This window comes from Taudactylus pleione, unplaced genomic scaffold (genome assembly GCF_031769625.1).
Source record: "Taudactylus pleione unplaced genomic scaffold, aTauple2 ptg001990l, whole genome shotgun sequence".
Lineage (NCBI taxonomy): Eukaryota > Metazoa > Chordata > Amphibia > Anura > Myobatrachidae > Taudactylus > Taudactylus pleione.
In genome coordinates, this window is record NW_028286386.1 from 9,481,764 (window position 1) to 9,499,547 (window position 17,784).

A 17,784-nucleotide genomic window follows, 5' to 3' on the forward strand; every position below is an offset into this window, starting at 1 on the left:
CCCTCCCCCAGACAGATCATCTCCCCCACCCCTAATGTAGCAGAGCCCCATCCACAGACAGATCATCATCTCCCCCGCCCTTAGTATAGCAGACTCCCACTCCCCAGACAGATCATCTCCCCCACCCCTAAGTTAGCAGACCCCCATCCCCAGACAGATCATCTCCCCAGCCCTTAGTATAGCAGACCCCCCTCCCCCATCCCCAGACAGATCATCATCTCCCCCGCCCTTAGTATAGCAGACTCCCACTCCCCAAGACAGATCATCTCCCCCACCCCTAAGTTAGCAGACCCCCATCCCCAGACAGATCATCTCCCCAGTCCTTAGTATAGCAGACCCCCCTCTCCCAGACAGATCATCTCCCCCACCCCTAATATAGCAGACCCCCCTTCCCACAGACAGATCATCTCCCCCACCCCTAGTATAGCAGACCCCCCTTCCCAGAGACAGATCATCTCCCCCACCCCTAGTATAGCAGACCCCCTTCCCACAGACAGATCATCTTCCCAGCCCTTAGTATAGCAGACCCCACCTCCCCCAGACAGATCATCTCCCTCACCACTAGTATAGCAGACCCCCCTCCCCCACAGACAGATCATCATCTCCACCCCTAATATATCAGACCCCCCCTCCTCCACAGACAGATTATCACCCCTAGACTGCAGCCAAACCCGATTGTCTCCTCTCCACTCTGCCCCCTCCCCAGGCTGAGAAATGAAACTTAAACATGACACTTCACAGCCAGGGGAGGGGAGAGTGGAGAGGATGTGATCAGGCTGACAGACTGCTCTGACCGGCCCCCCATCCCCGCCGCAACTTACCCTCACCGCAGCCACGCTGTCACCCGCGGTCCCGCGCCTCTTCACCTCACTCCTCCTTGTTGACGCCGACTATACACTTTGTGGGGTTTTCATAGGCTGCTGGTCGCTGGCCTCTCTTCTCGCGAGAGAGGCTCAGGTGCGCGGCCAGGCAGTACTGATAGGCAGCCGGGCTCCTTGTGTAAAACACGCAGGAGCCGGCTGAGTGACGCGAATCGGGGGGCGGGGCCTCAAATAACAAGCGGCCCCACAACCAATCGACCCACCGGGATTTTCCCCGCAAAATGTAATGCCCAATCCGCCCCTGCATGTCACGTTTTCCAGGTCACCCAGCAGGTGCACAGGTGCATTCATTACTGGCTGACACATTTTAAAAGATTCACAGGTGGAGCTAATTATTTCAATTGTGATTCTGTGAGGAGACGTGGAAAACGTACTGTGTTGGGTCCTGAGAACCAAGTTTGAGAACCTGTGCTCTATACCTCCACCCTCAATGACAGTGTAATTGTTAAAAAAGAAATGTCGAGTAAACCATAATCTAGTCAACTCTAGGACACCCTCTTTACAACTTCACCTTTATAACAGCAGTGTTGGTCTAAATTTCACGTTATAGCTGTTAAAAGAGACCATAGTATTTTTGTCATCCAGGATTTAATAAATTTTACATATAGATGATGTAAAATTTGTAACCTATGGCAACTAAACCAGATCAGACTGATAAACCTGGACATTGAAAGTCAGGGCCGTAACTAGGGTGTTTGCGACATGCGCCATGGCATCGGAGGGCAAGGGACGATGTTCGGGGCTGTCAATTTTCTCTTTACAGTCATTCTTACTTTTAGCTCCCTCTTCATTTATCTCTGGCATGACCTATCTCCTCCCTGGCCAACTTCCCCTCCATCTGGGCACCTCTCCAAGCACCTTCAGTCACATCCTCTATTTAACATACACATTTCAAAATACTGTCATGCCCGGTATTTGAACCTATCACCTTTTACATGGCAGTCAGGCACCTTACACATATAGCTATCTGTCCCACAAGTTCTGATGGCAGCCCTGAACACAGCCCCCGTGATTCCTGACCCAGGTATAACCAGCACACTTCGAGAACCCTTTTTCCGGTGAGTTTAGCTGCCGGTGCAGGGTACATACAGGATCTCCTTGCCGCTATTTGCTGCATATACACTAGCGGTTTCCTACATCTAGAGCTGGTGAGTTGTACTGCATAATTATTGTTTATCATCATTTCAGCCATTGGATTTACACTATTTGGAAATGACACCTGGATAACAGTGGTACAATAGGATCGGTACCCCTACATCATCATACAAGGCAAATCAGATTTGTCATGGTCCTTCCCTATGGGGGAGTTTGAGAACCACTGCTGAAGAGAAAAAGGATAACTTTGAGCTTACTGAAGTGAATCAGAGTATTACAATATAACTTCTATTACCTTAAAGTGATATTTGGAAAATGGAATGGGCTGATTTGCAGTTCTAGATCCGGACAAGGATAAGGTCCTCCTGTAACTGGTCTCTGCTGTAACTCTGGCAAAAATAATTGGGATAATGTCCTGATTTTCAAAATATACATGTTTATAAAATCTCCCTATGCCAATAGGTTTTTTTAATTTTTGTAAGGAGAAGTGAAATCAATGCTCAGGATGAAATGAAATGTGCATCTTTGTCACATGTGTTATACTTTTATAGGAAACCCATTGTAAATGTTTATTTCCAGGTGTTAAGGACATAAATATATTCTTTGATGATTCGGAAGCTGCAAACAGTCCTAAAGATGATGACTCTCTGCTGCATGGTGGTAATTTGACATGTATGTCAGATGAGGTCAGCAGATTAGATGCAGAAGGAGAGGTAAGAGGCTTGTTGTGTTTTATAGCTATTATTTACCGTAATGACTAGTTGGGTCAGAGTTATCCATGGATATTGATTGCCAGATACAGATCAAAATATTTCAAACAGAGATCAGTGGTACAAAAAGCTCCTTCTGTAAATGCTTAGAAGGGCCATATGCCTTATAATTGGTCCACAAGCTCTTTGACTGAAGGACGTTCTTTTTTTCTATCATGGAGTATTTTGTAGTTTATTATATTTTTATATGTAAAATCAATAGCCAAAAGTTCTGCAGCATTTTGCTTTGCCTTTGTAAAGAAAACCATCAGGTGAACATAGTTTACTCTACACTACATTGTGCTTTATAAATCATACAGCAAGTGTTTAATCAGTCAGTTGCAATACAAGTGTAAACACATCTACAAAAGAATGCTTGAAAATGAATATACTGTACCTCACATGAACAATTACAGAAACTAAAACAAATAAAAGCAAAAATAAACCACAGCTCTGTCGTGCGCATGCGCGAGACCCGGCGAGCGACGAGAAATACGTCGCTCGGGGTCTCGCACCAAAGGGGGTGTGCTGTCGATGGTGACTGACAGCACGCCCCCTTTGGTGGGCGTGCCGGGGGCGTGGCGGCCAGACGGAGGCGTTCCCATGGGAACGCCTACCGTCTGAGTCCGGCCCCACTGACATCAGTAATGATGTTAGTGGGAGTGACTTTGGCTCTGATAGAGCCAAAATCACTCCTGGGCTTGCGGCAGCGAGACCCTACTGCAGGGTCTCGTCGCAAGCCCGATGGTCGCGATGGTCTTTGACCATCGCGACCATCATCATGGACGCTCGCTATAGCTGTGGGTGGTAATCCACAGCTATGCGAGCGTCCATGAGGATGCTCCAAAAAAAGGTAGGAGGGCCCTGATTCAGAGCGAGCGCTCTGGTTAGAGCGTTCAGCTCTGAATCAGGCCCTAAGTTCCAATTTGGGCCTGGAGCTGAAATTTATAAAGGGCCTATTGTGTGCCGACACATGGGGTGTGTCCAGCACTGCAGAAGTGTGACTAGTGATCTGGGGGTGTGACCAGTGCTGTGGGTGTGTGGTCTGCATAGAGGGTGTAGCATAATTACTGTGGGGGTCTCACAACAGTGCCCCCTTTAACTTTTCTTACTTTTGCGCTTCTAGTTTCGTTCTTCTATTTAATCTTCTCTTCCCAGGCCCCTCTTCTTCACTTATATTCCTATTTTTATCAAGTGTGTTCATCTGAGCATTTGGTGAAAAAAAAAATAAAGTATTTTGTGACTGGGGACATATTAATTAAAAAACGAAATTGATCTTATTTTAACATCTAAAGTGCCTCTAGTTACAATATTCTATTCAGTGTTCCCAGTACACAATATGCCATACAGTGCTATCCCCTCCAGCACCATCCTCACTATGTCTCTCCAGTGCCACCCTCTGGCATCATCTCCCCATGTCTCTCCAGCACCACCTCCCCACATATCTCCAGCACCATCCTCCCTGAATCTGTCCAGTGCCATCACCCCCTTTGAGTCTCTCCAGCAGCCCCTCTGCATCTCTCCAGAACCAGCCCACTGCATCTCTCCAGCGACCCCTGCTTTTCTTCAGCTCCAGCTCCAACTGCGTCTCTCCAGCGCTAGCTCCAATTGCGTCTCTGCAGTGCATACCTCCTTGCATCTGTACAAAAGCATCTCTCCTGCGCCATCCCATGTGTGTCTTTCCAGCACCATTCCTCCTAAATCTCTCCAGTGCCATCCCCCTGTGCCTCTCATGTGCCACTTGTCCTATGGTTCTCCAGTGCCACTCACTGCATCTCACCAGTGTCACCACCCTGCGACTCTCCAGCAGCATTCCCCTACATCTCTCCAGTTTCATCCCCCATATCTATCTAACATTATCCCTTGGCATCTCTCCAATGCCATCCTGCTGTGTATCTCCACTGCCACCTTGCTGCATCTCTCCACAACCATTCCAACTGCCTCTCTCCAGTGCCACTCCAGTGCATCTGTCCAGCATCATTACCCCATGTCTCTTCAGTTCCACCCCACTTCTCTCCAGCACCCTCCTCTCTGTCTCTTTCTAGTGCTGCCACCCTCCATAAGTCTTTCCAGTCTCGACCCCATGTCTCCTCAGTGCCACCCCCACATCTCTCCAGCACCCCATAATTTCTCCAGCATCAACTTCAATTGCCTCTCTCTAGTGCATCTGTCCCTAGGTGTGTCCAACATCACCCCCTGCGTTTCTTCAGCACCATCCTCCCTGTGTATCTCCAGTACACCCCCAGTGTCTCTCCAGTGCAACTTCCCTCCTGCATCCAGTACCAACTCTTTGGGATTGATTCAGAACCAGACGCAAAGCTGTGCTTTCTTGCTGCCAAATGGGGCCGGGTATGCAAATTCCGCGATCGCACTGTCTGGTGTATGGATGCTCTCTATGTCTTAGAGAGTGACGGAAGAGTGAGTGCATGCTGGAATAAAGACGCCCACTTATCTTTGTTAACACACGTCACCTCCAAGAAGTGTATGATTAATCAGGACCATCGGAGAAGCACGCAGCGCTGCGATCACTGCAGGCTGAAATACAACCAAGTGACGTGTACAATGACACTTTCATGCTAATTATGCACACCCATAAAACTCCGTTTTGACGCCCAGACATGCCTCCGTTCACAAACCTTCCCCTGTTACCACACACAAATGGCACATTCTGTTACTCAAAGTACTGTCCAGTCTGGGTACTACGAGCACACATATCCTGGACGCAGTAACTGGTTTGCGCATTCATGTTTTGCCGCATACGCATGCGCAGATGGGCGACAATCGCCCATATCGTGCGTCCGCGGCTTAGCGTCTGGGTCTGAATCGGGCCCTTTGTGTCTCTCTAGTACTATCCCTCTGTATCCCTTCATAACCACCCACAGCCCTTACTGTCACTGTCTTCTGGGCTGGCTGACTGTTCCGCATGGCTCCTCCCTCCTTCAACATTCTGTTTGTTCCCTCCATAGTAGAGAAGGGGGAGGCCGACAGCTGGAACTGCTGTCCACATCTTCTATTGTGCTGGTCTGCACACAGCAGGGTGGGCTCTCTGTGTGACTCCTTTCAGAAGAGGAGTCCCTTGAATACTACGGCAGCCCGGACAGTCACTGTGAAGGGCCACAAAGAAGGCACAATTTGTTCTGCCTACGAATGCAAATGATGAAACACAGTTCAGCCCCATTCCTGCCCACATTAGCCCCTGGTGAAACACCATTACAGCAAGAAAAGAAGCTGTGTCAGCCTAGTTATGGCCCTGGGTGTGGACCTATTTCATGGGGGTTCTGCAGCTTCATCCGCCCCATTGTAAGTCTTACCCTGGCCATGTTTCTACTTAACTGGTTGCCTGCAAGGGAATCGGTATGAAATACTGCCAGCCTCATGGCCGGCGGTTCGATTCCCGGCAGCCGACAAAAGCAGAGTTCCCGGCAGCGGAAGCCCGACAGCGCTGGAAATCCCAATCGTCGCTAAGGTAAGTATAAAATATCCTAACCCCCTAACCCTAACCCTCCTTAGGAGTGCCTAACCCTAACGTCCCTCCAAGTGCCTAACCCTAATTCCTCCCTTCCCCGCTGCCTAAACCTAAGTCCCCGGGGGGGGTGCCTAACCCTAAGTCCCCCCTGGGGGTGCCTAACCCTAACCCTCCTCCCCCTAGCCTGACCCTAACCCTCCCGGGGGGGTGCTTAACCCTAAGTCCCCCCGGGTGCCCTAAACCTAACCCTCCCACCTCATGGCTCTCCGCTCGCGGTGCCCGGCGTCGGGGAAGTGACAGGCGTCTAGATATAGACGCCGGTCATTTATCCCACGCCGGGATAAAGCAGTCGGGAAGCCGGCTGTCGGGATTCCGGCAGCCGGCTTCCTGATTGTATACCGCCTGTGAGTACAGTACAGAGATAACTGGCTTAAGGCAGCCAAGCATTCATAGCGACATAGCTTTTTGATCCTTCAGTGACGGCTCTTCCTATCATTGTGAAGCAGAATTCACCAAGTGTTGAATTGTTAACCCACTAATAGGGATCATGACCTGGGTTTAGACTGTTGTGAGACAGGTTCGTTTTACCCTACTGATGAGGTGTTGTCACCATAGTAATTCATTAAATACATTCAGTGGCTTCCATAGTAAATAAGAAATGGTTCACACCACACTTCGAAGGGCAAATGTCTTGTATCTTAACATGGTGATGATAGGATCTCCCATAGCTGATGCATCACTGCAGAAGAGAAGGTGAGGTCGGTACATTACACTTTTAGTGGATTTGATGGGGCTGTGTTAATATTTTATAATAAATGTATTTTTTCAAAAAGTAAACTGAATGTGTGTACAATGCTTCCATGTCAGGTTCCATTTGTTTCTACATGGGAGTGAGGGCTTGTCTCTATAGTGTTTAATCATGGATTAGTGAAGCAATGAGGTATAGCATTGATCTTATCAAATTTAGATGAATTTAGGAATATTTTCAGGATTTTTTCCACAGAATTGCTTAATTTGTGATAATATATAACAGTCGGCATCCACTGAAGGTAGCCAAATGATTTGTAATGAAATTAAAAAATTTTCACCGGTAATACTATAATACTAAACACGTAACCTAACACTATCCATTCCATGTTATTAATACTATAACCACCTAGAACAGCATTGCTGGGCCTTACCCATTTTTTGCTATATAAACGCATTGTTACACCACTGGTAATGGATAAACATTACAGATAAAAGATTATAATCTAGAGGCCACATTGATGCATTGCCCACTTATAAATTATTTATGGAAACAAGTGATGCGATTAACAATGACCTATCAAAAAGTTGATGCTTATAATCTCTGCGGTGGCTCGCAAATGTATATTACACCAATGGATTCACAGGGATCCCCCTTCTATACAATTATTCAACGCCAAAATGTTTCACGTGTTTCACATGGACTGGTTGGAGGCCTCTCTACATAAAGAAGAACGTACTGAAAAGGTTTTTCAAATTTGAGAGGGGTTCATAGATTCCTTATCAGGAGACTTAAAAAGTCAATTGCATAAATGCTTCCACTCCACGCAATGGTACGATACCAGATCTCTACTCGAAGACACACAAATTAATATGCAGACGACAGCTCCCTAGGCCCGACTTGGTTGCAGTGCCTATTGATTTTGATTTTAATGTATCTCTCCCTACACTGTTGGTTCTAATTTTAATATACTTATGTATCTTATTTTCCAATTGTGTGTTGCACTTTGTAACATGGTTGAAATATCATGGCTGTATTTCTTTTTTTCTTTTATTTTTTTCTTGTAACTTTACATTGGTAAATGTACAATCTTTGTGCCTTTTTGAATAAAAAATATTATATAAAAAAAAGATTATAATTTTTTCATACAGTGATATAGTACAGTGGTTCCAAAATGTTCTCAGATCATGATACCCTAGAGTCTATTTTTACGCAACTCCTTGGCCAAATGTTTCCTATTGAGATACTCAGCAAAAGTTATTAAAATAAGAAAATTATGCTAACCTGCCATCCTTAGGTTCAGTTATGTGGTAGTGGACATAGTTGTGCCTTTGTTTGTCCACTGGTTTTGCCTATTACATTGAGCAGAAGAGGAGGACTGAAAGGTGTAAAGAGGGGAGAAGTGGAAGACAAATGGGGATACGGTGTCATGTAAGTGGACAGCGGATTGTGTGAGTAGATGGTAGAACAATGAGGGGAACAGATGGGATGGGTGACAATGGGAGACACACACAAATGGGGGGACTGATGGCCAATCATGAGGAAACAGTGACAGGTACACATACAGATTGGAACCTAATTCAAAGGTGGGCACAAGACACACAGGTCCCAGTTCAGAATTTTCGCGCATGTTGGCAGCAAGTGCAGCTGCATTGCATGAACAGAAATAAATGTGTAACTTCATCTGTATTCAAAGTTGGTCACATCTATGCTGCTGGGCAATTCCCCATCTATATCCTTGTGAAAGTAGCAATCATTACGATCAATGCACAACCTATGTGCCAACGCCCATTTTACATCCAGTTACACCCAATTTATCTACAAGTGGAGATGTGGCTAAAACGTGTATAGTTGTGTATGCTCGGCTTGGACGTATGCAGAGCACAATAACTCCCCAGATCTGATCACAAAACAGACTCTGAGTCCTGCACACAGTGGGGGAGCAGAGACAAGGACAGAGGACGGGTGTAGTATGCTAGGTCAACATATATATCGTTGATGTGCATCAGGTTGACATGATAATGTTAACATGGCTGACATGTCGACATGCTTAGCATTTTGATAACCGAACCAAGTCGACACGCATGACATATCAACATTAAAGAATGTTGACCTAATGTTACTTACCTGGTCCTGGCGGGTGCAGCAGTTCCAGCGTCTGGTGCAGGACTTCCAGGAAGGGGAGCAACGGTTCTGGTCAATTTTATTCCCTACCCCCTGCCCCACTGTCCCCGAAGCCTAGCTCTAACCCTCCCGGGCAGCTTAACCCTAACCGATAACATTTCACATCTCAACATTCTAATATGGACACTGTGGTGTCAATATTATTCATGTCAACATGGTAACTGTCGACTATGTGACTGGATCCCCAGAGGACAAACAGGGTGGGGGAATGGAGTCAGGGATGGGCAGGGGAGAAGAGGAGACCCTACTTATATTTAGGTCTGCTTTCTGCTGGGGGTTGGGATCTCGGTGTGTAGGAAGACACTGGCAGAGGAGGAGAAGAATGGGGGGAAGTGCATGAGGGGCAGGAACGCACACTAAGTAGTTTCTCTAAACCTACAGGCAGTACACAGCACAGCCTACAAAGATGGCAGCCAAAATTATTTGTTTGGTATCAAATCACCTGCTTGCATCACGCCTCCGCCCTTGGGTGCGATGGCTCACACGTTGCTGTATTGCATAGTATAATAAACCAGAGACTGGTTTCCCATTTATTTTTCTAGTAATGTGGCTGGTGTCTAGATGCTAATGTACCTGGCCATAGTACAATGTGAGTTGATCATATGGATCACATGACATAACCAGTTCTGAGATACCTCTTTGGCTAGGTACATCCTGGCTGCTGTTAAATCCACTGGGCTGCTTTATGGGGTTGGGTCAGAATCCTGATGGTAATCCCAACACATGCAGGTAAGTAATCCAACCCTTCCCCTAACCCTACCCATAACCCACCTTTCCTGCAGCCTAACCCTCCCCTCCCGCAGCCTAACCCTAACCCACCCCCTGCAGCCTAACCCTAACCCTCCTCTCCTGCAGCCTAATCCCCCTAGTGCCTTACCCTAATTCTAACCATCATACACACCGTCGGGATTGCAGCCGCCAGGGTTCTGACTCCTGTCCTGATTCCGGTGCTGGGATTCTGACAACTGGAATTCTGTTTGCCCGGATGCAGACTACATCCCGCTTCATGATAAATGCAACCTGGCCATAAAATCTGTATATTTTGCTTAAGTCACTCGGAGATATTATTATTTTGACATTTTCAGCAAAGGGAATTTGAAATTGATTTTGTACAAGAAATTCTGTGTGTTCCATTTCTGCCTGTTTGTGGTACATGGTGTGGAATTTCTTACTGAGACTTCTGAGCCAGAGAACAGAGGAAGTAGATGTATAGATGCAGAGTGCATAGGGCCTAATTCAGAGGTCCACGCTAAATGCAGCCAATGCTGATGTTCAAGTAGTTGAATGATTATTTGCTACTGGGCATGTGCAAAATATTCCCTACTGCGCATGTGCTCCACTGAGTGTACGCATAAATGCCCTATTGCGTACAGAAATACTGGTATCATAGATGGTGAGGCAAAACCATGGGCGCTCCTGGGCAGTGCTTGGAAGGTGGCCTGAAGTGAACACACAAAAATCCGTCACGTGGGCGTATTATGGGACTGTAGCGCACTTGTCCGTGAAAGCGGCTGCCTCATTCAGACGATGGCTAGTGCAACAGGGGAGGCCAGAAACTAGCATTTGCATAATGTTGCTGCCATGGCTCTGCAAAAAGACGCAGTAGTGGCGGGGAATGTGTGCAACTCTGAATCGGGCCCATAGTGCTAAAATGCTGGAAACTATCAATCTGGCAGATCTACACTAGTGTTTATTGAAATTTAAGCAATTCAAGTTCAGTGAGTAACCTGAAGTGGTACAAAGGTAAACGGTTAACTTACAGCTGTTCTACGGCAATGAAAAAGAGGCTTACCTGGGATATGAAGTACCGCAAGTGGACTACTGCAGACTGGAAGAAGGTCTTATGGACCAATAAGTCAAATTAATTCTTTAGATCATCATGCGGGGAATTTGTACCTTGTCGAGTAGGCGAAAGGATGGTTCCTCCTGTGTGTAGGGTATATTTACTAAGCTGCAGCTTGTAAAAAACGCAGCTTGTCAGTGCCCAAAATTTAAAAAAGGGAAATTCTTTTAATACCAGATCACCCCATGTTTTTCTATTAGAAACTTTGGCCTTTTAAGCTTTACTTCTCAGATTTAAACAACAACCCCTAGGACACCAACTGTCAAAATAGGGATGCTGGGGAAAGGTAAGTATAAGCCGCCGGGGGGGGGGGGGAGAGTTATATTTAGGCAGCCCGGGGGGACTTAGGGTTAGGCTGCGGGAGGGAGGAGGTTAGGGTTAGGCTCCAGGTCAGGGGGGTTAGGTTCAGGCACCACATGGGGGGGCTAGGGTTAGGCACTAAGAGGGGAGGGTTAGGTTTAGGCACTTATTGGTAGGGATAGGGTGTGGGTAAGGAGGGTTAGTATAAGGGTGCAGGAAAGGAGGGTTAGGGGGTGAATAGGACAGGGGAACATTACTTACCATTCCCCTGTTGGGATTTGAACCATCGGGATGCCGCTGTCAGTGTACTGACAGTCGGCATCCCGTCCATCGTGATGATCTGTGGCTCTTTTGATGGATCCCAGATTGGTGGTTTAGCACAGAATGACTGGCCTCCTGAACCAAAATGGCTACCACAGCATTTTGCAGTATCCTGCAATGCCCTCTGGTCTACGCCTAGTTGGTGAAAAGTTCATCCTACAGCAAGATAATGTCAGATCTACCTTTGGGTAAAATAACAAGATGGTAGGCTTAAAATCATGGACTGGTTAGCACAGTCTCCAGACTGAAACCCCATAAAACTGGTTTGGGATGAACAGTACAGAAGGGTGAAATCAAAACAACAAAATGCAAAACATTTGTGGGAACTTTGGCAACAGTGTTGGGAAAAACTTCACAAACAATATTTGATTTTCATTGTAGAAAAAATGCTACCATAGTGTTTGCGGGGGTCCCCCACAAAGGGGTTGGGCTTCATTGCATGTGGTATGCAGAACAGGGCCCCTCTGCCTTTGTTCCTAGTATGACAGGCTGATGAAACTGAGAAGAGCTCAGGCTTGGTGCAGAATAAGTATATAGTCTTAAAGGCCAAGGGTCAAAACCAGAAGTCACAGATGTGGTACCAGTGGAGCAACCAAGAGGATCGTAGGACTAGCCAAGGGTCAAGCCCAAATGTCAAAGTAGTGGTGCCAAGGGAATAGAAGGAGACAGTTGTCAGAAATGGGCTGGTTAGTAATCTGATGTAAAACTAGCAATACAGGAGGCAGCTATGGAGATCTGGAGTAACCCTAATTCTCTGGCCGTGATACTGACTCCCAGAGTGGTTTAAATATGCTGGATCATTTCAATTTGGCAACAGCCTGATGTCAGTGGTCACATGCCCACATCTACAAGTTTACAGTGAAGCTGCCCTCCAGCTCCTATAGAGGAGAGCAAGATTATGGCATGGGAGAAGAAAATCAAAGCCAAACACCTGCACCAAGAAACAGAGCAAGGCACCGTCTATCAGTACAGGTCAGTGAGGAACAGTAATACACAGAAAATACCAAGCGCCAAGAAGGAGTGTGAATCGGTAATTATGATATTTAAAATCAAATATGTAGGAAGCTGCCCTCCACTTGGGAGTATGCCACCACTTCCAATTGGCACAGAGAAAGTGCCAGAAAACTGGAATGGATATAGGTGGAATGGCGCTAAGAGCCGGCGGTGGGCAGTAGGACTCCCAGCAGTGAGGTAACTCTCTCCAGAGAGATGTTAGCGGCGTGTATGAAGCTCGCAATACTGAGCCGCAGCTGGTGGTCGAAACCTGTGCTGGCTCAAATAGGGCTTGGAGTTAGAGGAAATCCGGGTGATGTATCAATCCACTGGCTGGATGGATCATGCAATGATGCAATAATGGAACAGTTGAATAAAAAAGAAGAGGTCTCTGTATTCCTTTCTGTATTCCTTAGGAATACATGATCCATCCGCCGGCTGTTACACACTGCCGCACCCTTGGACCTTCAGAGCTCACAGCTCCATTGCTCCCACACGTGCATCAGCACTTCCACTCACCCCAAGGCACCTCCAGCCACGAACCAGCCTTCTCCACCCTTAGGGTGGCACCGCATCCTTCTCTGGAGAGTTCATACATCACGGCCACGAGGTGAGCGTATTTATTATGAGCCATTCATTTTCAGGAGTGGTACACATGCCATCCAGACTATATGTCAGTTCAACTTCCAGGGTACTTCCATTAACTTTTGTCTAATCCATGGCTGTTAACCAGCACTGACATTATACCATTTTTTGGAGCTTTATATTCTCCTTGGAACGGACACTCACTTGTTCAGTTACATTCATCCTTTTGCTACAATTGTTGCAGTTGCTACAGGACAATATCTTCTTTTCTACATATTTATTGTTGCAGAGAAATTGTTATATTTGTACATGTTTATCATTGCTACATTGTCTCCTGCTGATTAGCACTGTTTATCGATTTTTGCATCATATTAAAAGGTTTATATTTACATATAACTCATGTTTTAATGTGTACTTAGTGCCATTCCACCTATATCCATTGCAGTGAGGACCAGTGAAAGATGTGCTCAAGCAACATTTGAGATTTTCTTAGTTGAGCAAATGGGGTCTGGCTGTGCTCTGTTACAGGACCTTCTGGACCTCCACACACAAATTTGTGGTTGGGTATTCTTGGCAGGATTTGATCCAGTTGCTCACTATGGCAGAATGAGAAATTAATGGAATTATGCTCTGTAGGATGGAATGGACTGTGGAATAGTTCTAGGGTGTTTAGGTGGGACAAGATTGTCTAGGAGGCCAAAATTAATTCAGGCATGCTTTGGGGGTACAGTATGGGAAATGAACACACCTGATCCTATCATGAAGCTTCTACAAACATTGTGTCACGGCCAGGGTATTTCAGCATGGCACTAGGCGGGTGTTACCTGTGAGGTCGTTGTGGCGCGGGCTGTCTGGTGGCGGAGCTGGTGTCTGGCGGGGGGCTTTGGCTGCGCGCGTTGTTGTGCGGCCCTGTTGTCACTCTGCGCTGGTGAGGCCTGGCGGCGTCTCCGTTCCGTTTGGCATGGGCGCCGCCATCTTGCCTTCTGGCCATGTGATGCGGCTGGCCAATCCTGGTGAGTCACATGTTCCCTCTGGCCAGTAACAGCACGGCATGGGGTATTTAGGAAGGGTCAGTGCCTTCCTTCTTTGCCAGTGCAACGTGTATCTCAGCCTAGCTGAGAGGGAGTTCTCTGTGCTTATTATGTTCCTGTGAATTCGCTGTCTGCCAGTCTGCCTGTCAGCTCCTAGTTCCCACTGGACTACCCCGCTACCTCCACCACCCTTGCCCATACCTGAGTGCCTGAGCCTGCTGACATCCTGCGCTTCAGTTCACTACCTACAAACCTGGCTTGATTATTTTCAGTTCACTACCTGCAAACCTGGCTTGATTATTTTCAGTTTCACTACCTGCACACCTGGACAGCTCTAATTGTTTCTACCTGGACATTAACCCTTTTGCTCCCACCACAGAATTCTTGTGCACATTTATATTTTCCTGGACTTTTATTTACTGCCACATTATATGTCTACTCAAGCACTTATTAAAAATCCTAGTTTTATTTACAAATCTGCTTCTGTGATTGCTCCTGCTACCACCCCGGGTCCACAAACTACCCAGAACATAACACATTGTGATTAAGGAAACGTACATCAGGCATATATGTTATTGAGTACAGAAAAAAAGAAAGTTTCCCTCCAGCACGCTGCAATAAAACCAGCACAAAGACTTGAATACTACATGATAATAGAAATCCAGAGGTCTTTGTTGCATATATTTGAAAATATATGGTTAAGCGCCGGGCCGCGTCAATGCTCCTCTATATTGGCATCCCTAAAGCTATATAATAATAGCACCCACTCTGGGTCATAATTGCATACTGTTGTGCCACATGATAATATATGTTATTGAACCCTTTTTGATGGTAAATTAGCATATATGCTAGCGCATGCTCATAGATACAGCTGTATATTTTGTACAGCTGTATATTTTGCATAGGGTGTGTCCTACTGCAATAAGATTAATAATGTATTATGAAGGACAAAGACCAATATGTTGTAGAGAAACAGGTCTTTCTGCCATTTCTTGTGGGAGTGTAGAAAATTCAGCTTGTTTTGTACGCTATAATGCAATATATAGATGGCTCTGTTCCGTTACTCACTCCAAAAGTATGGAAATTTGGCTTCTTTGAAAAGAAAGGTGGATACAGCAACTTGGCAGAACAGGATAAAGTTAGCTTGCACTGGCCAAGGTGAGAATGGTGAAAGCTTGCTAGACTCTGGCCTTGCATTTTAGGGTTGGGTAGCGTCAGTTAAATATACAGTTGGTTGTGAGAGATTTGCCTAAAATATGAATGCATTTGGCCAAAGTAGACCGAGTACACATTAGGCGATATATCGCTTTCAGGCAAATTGGAACAACATTTCATTCACATCGCATAGTGTGTACACTCAATTACATATGCCGTCAGTGGGCTCATCCATATTACGTGCTGCACATCAGATGGGCTGACCAATCTGATGACTGCATGCAGGTAAATGTGGGATGGAAGGGTATATCGCACGGTCGTACACCAAACAGCCGCCCAATATATCCTTCCATCGGGCTTCGGGTCTGCTAGGATACACATGTGCACCCGGCCTATTTCTCATGCGTGGTGAGAGACAGACCAGACTTCTTCATCTGCTGCCCGTTTGTGCCCATTCCTTGGTAATGTGTGACTTAATTACGCAGGATACAATCTTTGGATTTAGACTGGGGATGATGCTCCTACATGTATGGACAATGACTCATCTGGACACTGAAACATGCTTTACTGTATAAAGTGTATTTAAGAGATATTGAGCAATGTTGTAGGGAAATGCTCACATTTTATTAAGTGCTTTTGTTTGTTTATTATGAAGCATAAGAGCCTTATTGTTTGTATGGATTTTTGCGTGAAAAAATCAGAACACACTTTCTACTATCACGTTTGTTTTCCCCTATATGCCAGTTTTTTTTTTTTTTATAAATTCTTTATTTTCAAAGTTATTTTTGTATATTTTTCAATAAACATACAGTCAGGTTCATAAATATTCGGACATTGAAAGAATTTTCAGATTTTGGCCTCTATTCACCAACACAATGGTTTTGAAATGAAACAAACAAGATGTGCTTTAACTGCAGACTTTCAGATTTAATTTGAGGGTAATTACATCCAAATCGGGTGAACGGTGTAGGAATTATAACGGTTTCAATATGTGCCTCCCACTTTTTAAAGGGCCAAAAGTAATGGGACTATCAACTCAAAAGCTATTTCATGGACAGGTGTGGGCTATTCCCTCGTTATTTCATTATCAGTTAAGCAGGTAAAAGGTCTGGAGTTGATTCTAGGTGTGACATTTGCATTTGGAATCAGTTGCTGTCAACTCTCAATATGAGATCCAAAGAGCTGTCAATATCAGTGAAGCAAGCCATCATTAGGCTGAAAAATCAAAACAAACCCATCAGAGAGATAGCAAAAACATTAGGTGTGGCCAAATCAACTGTTTGGAACATTCTTAAAAAGAAAGAACGCACCGGAGAGCTCAGCAACACCAAAAGACCCGGAAGACCACGGAAAACAACTGTGGTGGATGACAAAAGAATTATTTCCCTGGTGAAGAAAAACCCCTTCACAACAGTTGGCCAAATCAAGAACACTCTCCAGAAGGTAGATGTATATGTGTCAAAGTCAACAATCAAGAGAAGACTTCACAAGAGTGAATATAGAGGGTTCATCACAAGATGCAAACCATTGGTGAGCCACAAAAACATGAAGACCAGAGTAGAGTTTGCCAAAGAACATCTAAAAAAGCCATTACAGTTCTAGAACAACATCCTATTGACAGATGAGACAAAGATCAACTTGTACCAGAGTGATGGGAAGAGAAGAGAAGGAAAGGAACTGCTCATGATCCAAAACATACCACCTCATCAGTGAAGCATGGTGGTGGTAGTGTCATGACGTGGGCATGTATGGCTGCCAATGGAACTGGTTCCCTTGTATTTATTGATGATGTGACTGCTGACAAAAGCAGCAGAATGAATTCTGAAGTGTTTCGGGCAATATTGTATGCTCATATTCAGTCAAATGCTTCAGAACTCATTGGACAGCACTTCACAGTGCAGATGGACAATGACCCGAAGCATACTGCAAAAGCAACCAAAGAGTTTTGTAAGGCTAAAAAGTGGAATGTTATGCAATGGCCAAGTCAATCCCCTGACCTGAATCCGATTGAGCATGCATTTCACTTGATGAAGACAAAACTGAAGGGAAAATGCCCCAAGAACAAGCAGGAACTGAAGACATTTGCAGTAGAGGCCTGGCAGAGCATCACCAGGGATGAAACCCAGTGTCTGGTGATGTCTATGCGTTGCAGACTTCAGGCTGTAATTGTCTGCAAAGGATTTGCAACAAAGTATTAAAAAGTGAAAGTTAGATTTATGATTGTTTAGTTTGTCCCATTACTTTTGGCCCCTTAAAAAGTGGGAGGCACATATAGAAACCGTTGTAATTCCTACACCGTTCACCTGATTTGGATGTAATTACCCTGAAATTAAATCTGAAAGTCTGCAGTTAAATTACATCTTGTTTGTTTCATTTCAAAGCCATTGTGGTGGTGAATAGAGGACAAAATATGAAAATTCTGTCAATATCCCA

The 17,784-nt window shown here is 45.5% G+C and overlaps 1 protein-coding gene across 3 annotated transcripts in view; it reads left to right on the plus strand.

Annotated features, from left to right (window-relative positions):
* Window positions 1–17,784, plus strand: part of ANO4 (anoctamin 4) — a 267,991-nt gene that overhangs the window by 124,170 nt on the left and 126,037 nt on the right. For all 3 annotated transcript variants that reach the window (XM_088465536.1, XM_088465538.1, XM_088465537.1), the window contains one exon: window positions 2,556–2,689. In XM_088465536.1, the coding sequence (XP_088321662.1) occupies window positions 2,556–2,689 (134 nt within the window). The remainder of the gene's footprint in view (window positions 1–2,555; window positions 2,690–17,784) is intronic.